The 15,389-nt window shown below is 37.0% G+C and overlaps 1 protein-coding gene across 2 annotated transcripts; it reads right to left on the reverse strand.

The window, feature by feature from the left end:
• Positions 1-492: 492 nt before the first annotated feature.
• On the reverse strand, positions 493-15,303 carry RRN3 (RRN3 RNA polymerase I transcription factor homolog (S. cerevisiae)). Of its 2 annotated transcripts, XM_009707039.1 has the most exons (17): positions 15,197-15,303; positions 14,614-14,670; positions 12,849-12,938; positions 12,632-12,761; positions 12,079-12,138; positions 10,969-11,032; positions 10,426-10,495; positions 8,623-8,721; positions 7,903-7,998; positions 7,300-7,435; positions 6,271-6,401; positions 4,966-5,096; positions 3,907-4,091; positions 3,228-3,336; positions 2,638-2,790; positions 1,573-1,660; positions 493-862 (listed from the first exon to the last, which is right to left on the reverse strand). In XM_009707039.1, exons 1-17 carry the CDS (start codon positions 15,287-15,289, stop codon positions 704-706), a joined length of 1,851 nt encoding a protein of 616 aa, XP_009705341.1. In that variant the 5' UTR covers positions 15,290-15,303; the 3' UTR covers positions 493-703. The 2 variants fall into 2 exon arrangements, with proteins under 2 accessions (XP_009705341.1, XP_009705342.1); XM_009707040.1 differs by lacking the exon at positions 2,638-2,790.
• Between the last annotated feature and the right edge of the window lie 86 nt (positions 15,304-15,389).

Below are 15,389 nucleotides of genomic sequence, written 5' to 3' on the forward strand. Positions count from 1 at the left end.
GAAAACTATCTACAAATCATACATTCAGCTACTCTGTCATTTTAAACACTTCCAGCAAGCATCACTTTTACAAGTCTGAACTTCCACAGCTGGGAAAGTTGTGTGTCAGCTACAGATTTAAGGAGCGATAACGCTTATCATCCGAATACACTTTCCACTACCAAGTGCCTTTACCAAATACTGTTCTACAGATAGGAAAAGCTTAGGAGATGTGTGCAAATGAATCACTGTCAGACTTGATTCATGGCTTCCCTATCGTGGGATCATACCATTACTTTGAAACCAACTCAAAAGAGTCATCAGAGTACAGTCTGAATACTGACAATGAAATTCTGGTCCCCACACAAATCAGCACAAAGACAGACCAGAATTTCACCCCCGATATATAAAACCTTGTAGAGAAACATTAGTAAACAATGTTTTTAAGAGTTAGGAAAAAAATCTTAAAAAAAAAATCCTTGTAAGTCATAAAAACCATTTCAATGTGAAATCTGTAAAATATCACCCTATTTATTCTCCAAGCTTCTCTAGCAACATATGACTTTATCATAATATATCTGTAGAAATCTGATGATTAAGAAACAATAATTTTCTTAAACACAGTTACTTAAACATTTGCCAGTTTGTAAAGTTGAGCTGAAATCTCTTTACAGAGCAAGAAATTGCACACAGTTTTCAACCTTTCCACTTCTTATTCTCCATGTCATTGAGGGTACAGCACATAACAGTCTGGAGGGGAGCCAATGCTGCTCACTGGGCTTCGGGTATATGATTCATAAGAATTTGGAGCAATTCCAACCACACCATCATTTTGAGGGGTTTCTCCTTTCAAAAAGTCATCATCTTCATCTTCAGAAGTACCCTGCATAAATTTAAAAGGATCAGTGAGAACAGAAAGATACTCCAGGTCTCTATTAAGATTGGACAGAAGTAATGAATGCTGAGACCAAAAAGGGTATTTCTAAAATAAATTCTGAAGTGTTACAATAATCAAACCTGCTGATCAAAATGCTATAGGAAAGTTTATAAAGGTACCAGTTAACAAAGCTAGACCACCTTGAAGTATTTTTACACGTTATCACAGAAGGGAAAGAAAACACACCATTCAAAGGACTCAAAAATTTGACAGAGGGTGGACATTCTGCAGGAAGGTAAATGGATTACACAGGAGCTTTAGAAGAACATAATTCAGGATTTGGGTTGTACTACAATTGTCATGACTACTTAGAACGGTAAAATAATTAGATGTACTCTCCTTATGAAATATGGGAACTAAATCATATCTACAAAGTGGATTTCCGAGTGACATCAGCATGTCCATATTCTGAGAGCATTCATAAGCATTCACAGTGGTCCTGTGCTGCCAAACTAACTCCTCTGCAGAAGAGGGGAAAACTGTTCTCAAAGCAAGGACGGATCAATCCCTAAAGCTTCCTAATTTCAATCACAGTTTCCCCTAAATGTTTAGCGTACTCCTATATTATATACTGAAAAAAAAAAAAATATTAATCCTGCAATAGAAGCAGCTGACAGATTTGGCAAAAGCTGAACTGCATTTTGATCAGAGATTACCTTTTTAATGGGTTTCTTCAGATTCTCAAGATCTTCAGCACTCAGCTCTTCCCAAAACTGATAAAAAGGATCAATGGTCTTCTTTGATCTGAAAGAGGAGATAAAACACAGTATGAACGAATGTAAAAGTCAAATGTATTTCATTTTAATAATATAACATAAAATTCTTGGCATTTGTATAGTCTTCTGTAGGGTTTTACAAAGTATTCAATTAATCCCTATATAATCCCCAATTAATCCCATTAATAACTAACTCCATTTTGCTGACAGGTATAACTTACAATTGTTTGCTTGAGGAGTTCTGAAACAGTCAGGTTTCCTAATTCCTAGCTCGTTATTTTCAACAGCTACATTACGCTCGCAAATAAGCATCATTTTCTTCCCCTTTTTTTGATGATAGTATCAATAATTTTATTAATATCAGTACATAAATTTTATATAATATGTATTTTCATGTAACATAAATTAATATAATTAGTAATAGTTTATACTTCTACGAAAGGTCTCCCTTCTGTGGAGGCAGGTTGTTTTTTTTTTTGAGACAAAAAAAAAGCCAAAATGTTGCACTCTAACATTAAAAAATGGTTAAAGCATCATAGTGCCAGACATTTTGAAAAGCTGCAAATAATCCACTGTTGGTTAAAAAAGCAAGATATTTTAAATAAGCTGAAGTCTCCAATCAAGAAACGATATACTCAAGGTGCAAAAAATCCAAAACAAAACAACAAAAAAATGACACCACCACAGCTCCAACAAAACACGCATTAGGCTAACATTATGAGATTTTAGAGACTGCTTAAAACAAGGAAAACCAAAAGAGAAGTCACCAAACATATTAACTACACATTCCAGGAAACTGAGTCCTGTTCATTCTTCATCGCTGTATGTCACAGCGGGGGTAAATTTAAATTCAAACCTTTTGACAATCTATGGTTAAAGTATGCAACATGAAAGGTACTAAAGATCAGGGAAGAAAGTAAACTGTAGAAACACTGACAGTTTCTTAAAGTTTTACTTCATTATTTTCTACAACGCAGAAATGAGTTGTTTGTTTTTAAACTATACCTTTTGAGCATGTAGGGATCAAACGGGAAGAAACTGTCAAGTGGGTTAGTGCATGTCTGCACAAGGTCACCCCCAGTGCCACTCCGAACAACTGGTATATACTGCCTGTTGTTCCTCTCAATAATCGTGTAGCAGAACACCAACTGGTATTTCCTTTAAAAACATAATAAAGAAAAGATAAGCATTTCTAGCACACTGAAAGCAAGAATTTCAGAGAGTACTAAACTATGAAGTTGTTTTTGAACAAACATCACTTCTATCTTCCATCTTCCAACTGATATTAGGAGTTTTCAAGATAGTCACAAGGTAAAGAGCCTATTCTCTTCCTCTACACTCCTATAAACTTCACTCCAAGTAAAATCATACTGGCTCCAACACAAAGCAATCACGTTCACAGTACTGCAGGATTTCACCGAAACTGAATGGGAAGTAGACTTATCCCACTCAGAACATGGGCAGTGTTACATGAGCTGTCTTAGAGAATACTCAATAGTGTGCCTAACAAAACCCATGTTCTAAGTACCATACTGTTTTTAGATACACACACACATATCTGTATCAAGCTGACACTGAAATAAGTTAGTAGGTACCTGGTAATGGCAGCAAACAAGTTCACAACAGAGGGTATACAAATCTTCAGGGGGTTTAGCTGACACATGACAATGCGCTCAAAATTTAAACTCTGCAGATATGACAGACCTTGAAAATAAGAACAATTAAGAAATATAGGTCATATATGATATAAGCAGAACTTAATTTCTAAGAATTTCCAGTCTGACCAGTCTGCACACTGCACAACACCACAGATTCACATCCTAGGGTGCTGTCTTACAGTAGAGATCTGGCCAACACCTTGTTCAGCAGAAAAGCTACTGTAACGGTAACCTGCCACAGCCAAGGGATCCTTCTAACACAGACACTACACTCAAACACTCATTACAGGGACTGACAGAGGCACAGAGCCATCAAGATAGATTATTAACTGAAACCCACACTATTTTTATATAGCTGGAATTCAAACATGCTCAGTAAGTGAGGCCAGAGATCAATGTTGAGGAGTTATTGGTACAGTTTTCAATGGGGGCGGGGGGGCAGAGGAAAAAGATTATTTGGCTTGGTGGCTCAACAGGTGTACAAGCCATCTCATTTTATTTAGAGCACAACAACATAAACTTGCCATCAGATACTTGACTGAACTGACCATTACAAAACACATCAACAGTAAACCTTGCAAATGAATCCCAATACCATTCAAACCTAGTTACTCACCTTTCCGTAAGTTTCCATCCAAAAGTTGCTTATGACGGAAAATAAGTGTATAGAACACTGCCTGACATGTAGAATAAAATGGTCCGTGGAGAGCTACATCACAGTAAGCATTAGCCCCTGTATCCTGATTATCAATGTATTTATGCAGCCAGTTCACCAGAAGATCCAAGCATGCTTTTACTGTACTGTAATGGAGGGCGACAAAAAAAAAAAGTAAGTGTAAAAATACCACCTAAAATGGTGTAGAAAAGATGTTAAATAAGTATTCAAATATCTCTGTGGTTATAAAAACATCAGTAAGAAAATCTCATTGTAAAAAAGGAGATTCTGTTACGAGCTTTCTCCTTTACCTTAGCGTGAAATCAATCAAGGTATCAGCACTAAAAACCCCAATCAGTGAAAGCACAAGATGCCAGAAGAGATGAATCCATGAATGCACATCGCATGGGAAACGCACAGTAAACAACCACAATCCTGGGTTACAGGTTGTACAGAGAGAGATACCTCCTATGTCCAACAAGTAATTCCAATATCAAATTAAGTTCAACATTAAAGTTACCAAGTCCACCCTGAACAGCGTAAAAAACAGAGAATGTGTATGTACAAATGAAGACATTTTCACCCATCTGCTGAAGCATTTTAACCCATCTGTATCAAGATACTAGAACACTTGATTTCCCTGTCTCAGAGTCTACATAAAACACCTAACATAGGGCATTAAAAACATCTGCTTCTGAACATCAGACATATCAGACTTCTGACGCTGCCAGAAGTCAACATAACCTACCCGTGCTCAGCATTTCTTGGTAAGTGAAGCCTTAAACAGCAAGTCATGAATTCCAGCAATCATTAGTCTGCATCCTGTAAATGCAAAACCTTCCTGGAAACTTCAAGACAATACTGAAACAGTACTGTAGAAAGGACAAACAAGACTATCGATTTAGGCTTACTGGCAAAGCAGTGGGAATAGATCAACACTGTGTGTTCTGTGAATTCTGTACTTAACCTCAGCAATCATCATAAATTGTTTGGTTCTGCTCATATATCAAAACAACTTACACAACTGGAATAAATTTAGCTCTTGCCAAGAAGCTGCCAATGTAACTCCCAGCAGTCTGCCTGATCACTGAAGGATTGTTTGGATCATGTAGTTTTTTCCAAAGATGGTCTAAAAATGCCTCAGCCAACCCCTGGAAACAAGATACATAGAAATCATGAGTTGTTATGCTGATGACACTGTTTAAGTCATAGATTCCTAATATTCAATTCCCATAATTACCATAACCAAACCATTAAAAAAAATCTACCTATAACAGTAGTAAATAACTATTCCTACACATGACAGAAAAGCACACTTTTATGTGTCTTTTTCTATACTTAGTTGCAAAAAGTAAATGGAAGCACAAGTCTAGGAAAAAGTCAGGAATAGATACACAAGAAACATTTAAAACCAAGAGCAGTAAGAAGGTAAACAAGCAGAGAAGCGTCTGTTCACTGTGTCTTGTAGTGTAAGAGGTCATGGACTTCCAACGAAAACAGCAGGAAGACGAATTTAGAGAAACAAAAGCGATTCTTCCCCTTAAATGATTATATTGTAGAACTTTTTGCCACATAAGTTCATGATGCCAAAAATTCACATCAGTACAAAGAGCATAATATCATGAGATATTTTCTGCTTGAATTTGTCCATCATGGGCTGTTACCGTGAAAGAACATCACTTTGGCTCAGGAAGTCACTGGACTGCTGCTGGAGGCTGAGAAATTACTGTAGCAAAGCATCGTAACATACTTTCCCCATTCTTGTATTCTTTCCAACACATCCACTATTCACCACTGTCAGAGACAGCGCATTAGCTTAATTGCATCTTTACCTACTCTCACACAAAAAGTATGCATGTTCTTAATTTTATGCAGTAAGAGAAAGAACAATAGTTTTGTTGAGACAGATGGGGAAAATGAGGGGAAGAACAAACACCAGATACAATTTTCAAACTGAAGAGGTAACACAGACAGTATTTTTAAGATAGTTTTGGGATGCTGAAGAAACTCGTTGGAGCACTGTGTCTTGGGTTCAATAGTCCAACTGATTCTTGTGAAAGAGGCCTGTTAACCAAGTTGCTTCACACTGGCTTAGATTCCATCTGTTTGCAGTTTATGAACAACATGGGAAGAGCAACGACAAAGAAAAACTTGAAGAAAGGAATAACTGAGAAGGAAAAGAAAGTCAAGATACTAATGAATCCTGATGTACTATCTTCAGACTACAATTACAGCAGAAAATAGCTTTTTTTTTTGTAAAAAAAGCCAAAACAAGGACACAGATATGACAGAAGACAGTGCATTTTAAAAACAGCTTCTACTCACCAATTTAAAGCTACAGATGTAAAACATGAAATACTGTACGTGACACGAAGCATGGGTTGGTAAAATGAGCTTGTCAAAAACAGAAACCAGATCCCGATACAAATCCTTTGTGTTGTTGATATCAAGCTTGCCTACACAACAAAAAAAGAAAACAGAACAAAATGAGCCATTTCAAGTTTTTTTTCCTGCCCTCATGCTGAAATATGTAAAGAAACACTGTCAGGCTGACTTCTAGACTTACAACACATGTAAAAAACATTTACAGTAAGACTTCCCAGGACTTTAGTTGTACTGCTTTCTACAGTGGTGTATATGGAGACTACGTGTGTGCGTGCTCATGCATCCATGTATAAAACTGGTAGACATGCAAATTTTGCAACAATGTGTTAGTTCAGAAAAGTCAGAGGAAAACACTAAGAAATAAATTACCTGACTTACACAGGAAGATACAGCAAAATGGTTTTTAAATATTCTGTTTTAAATATATAAATCTAAGAAATTCAAACCCTTAATAAACATCAGTATAAGACATTTCTTTCAGTTTTTTTCCTGTGACACAAAGCCTTGCTGTAGCAATTCCAACTGAGTGACGTGGCTGGTTGCTTTAATCTACTTCCAGTCCTCATGATGTTGAAAGGATCCATAATTCTAATACTAAAAGCGATACAGTAAAGCAAATGATAAAACACTGTGGTTAACCAGAAAGTATTTCTGACACCCTAAGCTTTGTAGGGCAACGAAAAAAAAAAACTCTATTTACCCTTATACCCTGTAATGTCACAGTTTGGATACAGTGTCATATCTATATAATCAGAATGTCTCCAACTGAAGACTAAACCTTTAAAGTCATAAACATACCTTTGCATCCTCTGCCAGTAATACTGGCAGGAATGTGGACTACAGCCTGCTGATGGCAGAATTCTGCTGCTAAAGGGTGAGGGCTCTATCTTGCAGCAGCAGAAAGCAAGAACTCCTCTTATATTTCTCTTACTTGTTAGCAAAACAACAAATTTGTTCAACTGTTCTTACCATCCACGTGGCAAACATCTTTAATGTAGGAAAACAGGATGGTCATCAAAATATCAAGGCGCTCTGCAAGTGGATGGGCCATTCTCTCACTTCTGGAAGAGACAACTTTGTTTCCTTTTCTTTCTTCATCTTCCTCCTGGTAGATAAAATGGCGGTCATGCAGCTTTTATATATACACAACATCATGAAGACAGCAATTACAGGAAAAATGAAGTTAAATTTCTCTTTCAGTGATATCCTAAAGTTTTGTCTTTTTTAAAAAAAATTAGTATCTAATGACACAGTTTAGTGTAAGCAAACTTTTGTAAACTAAGCCAACTACCATAAATTCTTTAATTAGCTTTATGTATAGCTGCTTGTGTTTTTACATAATGAAATTAATTCACTGCATTTACATTGGGTATTTACATGAATAAAGTCAACATCTGGAGAACATGTTAATCATTTGTCAGCTGTTCAGGTTTCAAGAGCTATGTGCAGTAACAACGGAGCAATAATGTATTCCTACACCATCTTAGCTCACAGCCACCTGAAAAGTGGTGGCCCTCAAAAATAATTTTACTGAAAAAAAAAAATAACTTCTAGTAGAACAAGATAGCCAACCATGTCAAAGAGTCCCTCCTCTGTAGATTTTTCGTCATTATTAGAGTTATTAGCAGCTTCTTCAGCATCTTCAATATCTTGCTGTGGAGTACTAACCTACAGTTACAAACAAGAAATTAATTTTTATAAGACCATGACAATAACATGAAACCTTTTTTTATTATTTATAGAAGAAATTACAAGTAATTTCTAGACTAGACTTCGTCCTCACTAAATAAACATTTTAAAAGGGAATGATATGTACATAATACACAAACACACACTCCAAACTGCTTGAAACTTTGCCTCTAGAATATAAGCTTTCCCCAGACTGTTATATGCTGAGGTTCTCCAAAATAAAAAGCCTTAATCATTTACAGTGCTACTCCTCCTGTCTTTTCTAAGACTGTAAATCCTTCTACTTCAAAGGGATGATAAAACACATCAACCACACAAAGAAAGGTACACTCTCTGCATATTAGTACTGATCACCATGAAATAGTCATTTTGATTCAGCCATGGAGATTCCATGCAGGGTGTAACAGTATACATCATACATTTACCCTCAGGTGTGGGAATATTTTAAGACTGGGAATGGAATGTAAATCTGATTGGTTTTATACTCATGATGATGAGCACTACTGCAATGTATTTTTTGTTGAGCTTCACACTGAAGCATAGGTCCCACGCTGTGAATTTTAACACCGAGCTTCCTTAAAAGATAATACAGAACAAACTTACATCCAACTTCAACAGCTTTTCAATAATAAGCTCCAGAATTTGAAGCCTCAGAGTTGGAAGGTACACCGTAACTCGTAGCAGGTTATGAACATAACATTCCTATAACACAAAATTAATTGATTATCTATGATAATGTTAACAGAAAGTCTGATTTCTGCCAATAATTTTTTAGAAAACAAGTTTCTTAATTTCTTAGCTAAAGAGCCAGAAATAGGTTTAAACAGGCTGTATTCAATCTAGAATAAGTTAATGTATAAGCCAAACATCAACCTTCAATTGTTAAGCTGTGTTATCATTAACTTCTTAATCTACTATTTCCATGCAAATTTTTCCAACTACCTCTAGACAGAATGAGTATAAATATTCCATAAGAAAAGTTATTCATTTCCATAGTTTATGTCTAAACTTTCTCTAGGAAAATTAAAACAACAAGCACATTCCTCGCTATATCTAGAACCAGCTCTAGTAGAACTGTTTAGAGACTGAATACATCTTTGCTTCAGGTTACTATAATATACGAACAACAATTCTAAATTCCACAGGTAAGTCTCCTCAGAGTCATTCTGACTGTAGTTCAAACAGGTTAACAGACAAGTTCTGTGAGTGCGCATGTGCCCACCCATGTACGCACACATATGTACAAAAGACAACATTGCAACTTTCATATAGCAAAGTCAATAGATAAAATTAGGTAAAGTGCCACATTTAAGTACACCGTAGTATCTTTGTGAATATGCATTATAACACCACCTTTAATTACATGAGCACATATGATTTTTCCACAGGCCATCTGGCTTGCTCAGTACATAAATGGACAGAGCTACTTTAATGAGAACATATAAACTGGAAATATTCAACAACAATGCATGGACCATATTTTTATTACATTTCATTCAAACCTTGCACTGACAACACAGTTATGAATTTCTTCACAACTTGCTCCTCACTGAGTTGCTAAATAAATAAGTAAATAAAAATTCTTCTCCTAACAGCATGTAAGACCTATTATCCCCCTCATTTTACAGACAGCGAACTGATGCCCAAAGTTATTTGGATTAAAAAAAATAAATAAATAAAAAAATATTTTTTTTTTTTAAAAAACTAGCAAGGCATACAAAGAACTTCAGGAGTTTTTCAGTGCTTGATGAGTTTGAAACACAGCTCCAACTGAACTTGGCTGGTGAAGCAGGGCTCTACCTTTCTGTAAAATAAAGTGCCAACACATCAAGTTGGAACAACTAAATATAAAGATCACACAAGAGCTGTAACCCGTCAAAGGTTTCCAGCTTGTTTTTCACCACACATTAGCACTATACCAAAGATGAAATAAAACTTAACATCCTACACTACTGGCAACTTGGATTTCACCTATAACGTCCATTGCTTTCTGTCTGCTTAGCAAACCCCCTATTCTTCTGATAAATACTTTCCAGTTTTGACAACAAATGAGACAGGTATCCTACCGTCTCCTTACTATACAACCCTGAGATTCATCGTCAAAGAGGTCCATCTTGTGCATTGATTAAGAAAGCAATCCTGTGGAAAAGATATGCAGTTATGTCATTAAAGACTAGCATAATGCTTATGCACAAGGAACTTAAGTGTGCCTGGACAACCTTACACTAAACAGACACACCCATATATATACACATATATATTAAAAAAAATAACAAGAAACTTAAACAATATACTCAAAAATCTGCATTCAATGCCACCAAATCAGTTGTCATACTGCAGAGTATATTTATACATTAAAAAACAAGTGAACAAATAAACAAAAAAAAAAATATTCACAGCTCTTACCAGAGTCCTTTCTGATTTATTAATGAAAGGAAAGTTTTCCACAAGTATCGGCATGAGAAACTGTGGTGTCCTACAATTAAAAAAAAACAAACAACAAAACCCAAACCCAAAAGCTATAGGTTATTACCATGAGAGCAAATATTGAAGCTCCAGCACTCTAAAGACAGACTGGAATAAGCTTATTTCACAGTAACTTTATTTTAAGGTAAGTAATTGTATAAAATCTGTTCCTGCAAGGATCACTGAACAAATAATAAGCGGCAAACTTTCACTGTGGACTTGTTAGAAGCCACTTCAAATATGTTGCTATAAACATGACTTGCCCTACTTCCTATTTCCATTAACAGGATTTACAGTTGCTGATGCCTTTGGAAATTTCATAATGATTGGATACAGCATTCCACCAGTTAGCGAATATTAGGGAAAAATCATGCAATGAAACTAAGTATCATACTTCCAATTAAGAGAAAAAAAAATTCATCAGCTCACAGGCTTTAAATTTGCAAGGAAAGGGCATACAAAACCACGGGATTATATACTTACGAAGGGACATATCTTGCAACGGTTTGCAATGCTCTATGGCACGTATTAAAGTTTTCAGAAAGGTCTAGAGAAAGAAAAAAGTACTCTTATGCACTTGGTTACAGAAAACTGAGTCAGGAACCAGCAAAAACAGTTCATATCAACTAAACATTGTAAAGATTCCCAAGGAAATTGCATAATTGCATTTGCCAAAATGTTGGGGTTTGTGGGTTGTTGGGGGGTGGTGAAGAGGGTGTTTGTTTTTTAAGTTGAACTGCCTTACTACCAAAATAAGCATCAAAAATAATTCCAAATAAATTTCATGGCACCACAATCAATAAACTCTGAATGTGCTGCCAGTCCTAGGACCAGTTATTGTTGTTACACACTGTCATACTGAATGCTGAACTTGGAAATCCAAAATTTACCCCACAATACACAAATATTTAAAATACATGTTAAAGCCACGTCTGTAACTAGATAAAAATCTATTGAAAGATTATGACTCTCATTTTCATAACAGTCAAACAAATAGCTAATCAGGCTTCTATAGCAGGCTTTTTTTCATCCAGTGTCATAAGTGAACAACGAAAGACCAGTTGGGTCATCACAAGCAGAACTGAAATTTATTCCAGCATTCAAGATCAGAAAACATGACATTCTTGAAAGACATTTAGCTATCTGTTGCCTTATCAATAAACACACTAATTATGTGGCATTTTTCTTCTAAATATCAATTGTATTTGAGATTACCACAGGCTTTTACAAGAAAAGACTCAAGAATCCCCAAAACTACCTAGTTTTATTGAGGTAAATAATGTGGAAAACAAAAAACTCCTAACTTTTCTTTGGCTTTGAATCAATCTAGGACTATGAATGTTTTCCTATGCATTCAGTCTTACTCCTACAGATACTGCATCAACATGAGTATTTTGAAAATAAGGAGGGGGTCAACACACCACTGATCTGAGTATAAGAAAGTCTTTGACTTTGGGAATTTAAGGATGTGCTGTTTCTTAATGTTTTACATTAACTCAGTTAATTTTGTAAAACAGGAGCAACATGCACTGTGTACTTCTTTAGTAAAGGTATTGCAGCAGCATATATAAAGCATGCTTCCTTTATACTCACTTTCATCATCATCATCAGAATCGGAAATATCCACATCATCTTCTCTGATGGTTATTCGAGCTAGCAAAAAGTGAGATTATTACATCAAAATTGTACAAATCTTACAGCTAACAGTTGCAGTGCCAAATCAAACACACTGGACAACAGTTTTCATCAGGACTAAAGCATTACGATTATCCACAAGACTTTCTAAAATAAGCAGAAGCTCATCAAAAGGACTGTTTCATTCACAGAACCAGGAGGTTCTTGAGAATATCTGACATGATCCTCACCACAGCTTTTGTTTTCTAGTAATAACATTATACAATTCAACTCTTTCCAAGACATCTTCATAAATGGGGTCTGTATTCACCACTAGAATACACCTTCTAAAATCTAGGTACAGAAAACTACCTGTATCACAATTCAGCTATTCAAGTTAAGAAAGTAATCAATAGGGAAAAAAAAAAGCAACCCAATAATTAATTGTGTCACACATTATGTTTATACAGAATTTAACTAGGAAAGACATTTTCATCAGCAAATGAAGAAGATTAAGAGAAAGGTAACTTACGGGGGACAAACTGTGATACAATCATCCGGAGGCATGGCCTAAGATGGACAGTCTGTGCTGACACTAGATTGCCAAGAAAGCCTAGATACTCTTCCACTACCTCTCGGCTTCTTCTCAACCACGGCAGCTTCTGAAAGTAAGCAAAGACGAATACGTCAAAGGAAGACGTTTTGAGTACTAAACTCTGAATCTTGTCATGTAACAGGCAGATATTTACCAGCAAAATGCTGACGAGTTGTTCAAATTCTTTGGTCAAATATACAACAGAAGCTCGAAATTCATGCAGCCAATTAATGATCTGGGCATCCTTAAAATAAGCAGAAAAAAAAATAGGTAACTATTTGTCATGGTTTAACCCTGGCTGGCAACTAAGTACCAAGCAGCTGCTCGTGCACTCCCCCCTGGTTGGATGAGGGTGAGAATCAGAAGAGTAAAAGTGAGAAAACTCATGGGTTGAGATAAAGACAGTTTAATAGGTAAATCAAAAGCCACGCACACAAGCAAAGCAAAAAAAATTCATTCCCATCTTCCCATGGGCAGGCAGATGTTCACCCATCTCCAGGAAAGCAGGGCTCCGTCACACGTAATGGTTACTTGGGAAGACAAATGACATCACTCCGAATGTGTCCCCCCGCTTCCTTCTTCTTCCCCCAGCCTTCTACACTGAGCATAATGTCATATGGTATGGAATATCCCTTGGGTCATTGGGGTCAGCTGTCCCAGCTGTGTCCCCTCCCAACTCCTTGTGCATCCCCAGCCCCCTTGCTGGTGGGGTGGGGTGAGAGGCAGAAAAGGCCTTGACTCTGTGTGCAAGCACTGCTCAGCAATAACGAGAACATTCCTGTATTATCAGCACAAACCCAAAACATACCCCCATACCAGCTACTATAAAGAAAATTAACTCCATCCCAGCCAAAACCAGCACGCTATTCCAATAAATAGTATTACCTATTACTAGAAAAAAATCACAAAAGTCCTCAAAAGTCAAAGATTAAGACTGTAAATAGAAATTATTTTCACTTTAATATACAAGGAATTTCTTTAAGTTTGTGTCCTCATCAATTAAAGTTCTTGAATACAAGAGTAAATGCATACCAGCTCCTAAACCAACAGTCTGCCTGGAAGGTTTAAATTACAGCCTAAGCAAGGCATGCAAACCTACTCATACAGAACATATTTAAAAGAAATAGCATTCCATCTTAATTTTCCTTTCTTTTTGCTCTAGCTCAAGCAGAAGGGACATTTAATTCTTGCAATGAGATACTGAAACAGCAGCAAATCTACACAGAAAACTTTACACTGATTTTCCCTGTACACTCCAAAAGGTCTGCTAAAAGCAAAGTATTTTACAAAATGTCCTCTTTAAAGAGAAAAGGAACTCCATATAGCATTATGCTTCCTGCAGCATTTTTCTTACAGCTTTGTGATTTAATTAAAGGGAAGGAAAAAAAAAAAAAGAGCGTGCAAATATGGTCGTTACTCCCAGCTACACAGAAGAGCCATGAAACAATAATTCTGAGTATATCTACTAAATGCCTAAATATCTTATTGCCTGATTAAACAAGTTCTTAGTGAGAACAGGAGAAGATAAAAATTCACACAACTTAAAGGCTGTGAAAGTCATAAACCATGGTTTGATCTACAGAAGTATGTGTAAAAACAGGCATCAGTGACCTAGAAAGATGGTATCCAGAACAAAGAAAGATCCTGTCACAAAGCAAAAAGTTTCTCACTCTACAGCAAAGAGTCAGTAAGCATGAGACATCATTTATGAAGATCCTGCATACACATATATATCTTGTATAAACAGATAATTGCTTTATTTTATTTGGAGTTTTAATACTGATAGTTTCCACAAAGCAAAAAGCTGTTAAATGCAGCTAAGTATTTAAAGCAAAGGATTTGGGTAAGTACCAGAATGATGATTACATTCAGACAGCTGAACTTTAAATCATCAGACCCCTTACTACCACAGCTCCTACCTTTATGTCTGGATCTGACAGCTGATGCTTTAACAACTCAAAATCCGTGGTCTCACCCTAGCAGGGGAAAGAAAAGTAAGTAACATTTATATTTCTTCCAGAAAAAACCCACAAATTTCATCAACATATCTGAACAACCTAATATTGTTGAACAGCAACATGAAGGACACAAGTAAGTGAGAAAGTTCAAGGAAGGCTGAAGCAGCAGTAACCAAGTGCTGTCCCTGAAGGATCACTGAAGCCGCTAGGTCATTTTTAGCTGCTCTCCCTGTAGACACAGCCGTGATCACTTTGCACCCTCTGGCTTACGCCAGGCTTTACATCCACCCAGGACGTCACTCGGGTTGACTCACAGGGGAAATCTTTTCACTTGCACAGCAATACTGCCTGGCACAAGCCTACAGCACTCAGCCGCCTTCAGTTTTTTTTCCTAAGCCTTCAGACACGGTCTTGTGTAAGACGAGACGAGCCTTCACACTGAATTACACCCCAGGAACTAGCGCACCGGCAACACACGCATCCTGGACGATGAGGGGCCACCCGAGCAAAGCCGCGACGGCCGGCGGAGCAGATCCGCAGTCACCTTTTCGTACTTCAGCAAGATATCCGTCAGAGTGCCCCCGAACCGCACCGTCTTCCTGGGCGGGGAGCTGATGAACTCGTCCCCTCCCAGCATGGTCACGGCGCCGCACCTGAGGGGAGGCAAAGCCGCGTAAGCACCCGCTGGGCCTCACCCCGACAGACCGCCCGTCAGGAACCTGGCCCGCCCGGGAGGC

The sequence above is a fragment of the Cariama cristata genome, unplaced genomic scaffold (assembly GCF_000690535.1).
Source record: "Cariama cristata isolate BGI_N322 unplaced genomic scaffold, ASM69053v1 Scaffold13639, whole genome shotgun sequence".
In the NCBI taxonomy this organism is placed as follows: domain Eukaryota; kingdom Metazoa; phylum Chordata; class Aves; order Cariamiformes; family Cariamidae; genus Cariama; species Cariama cristata.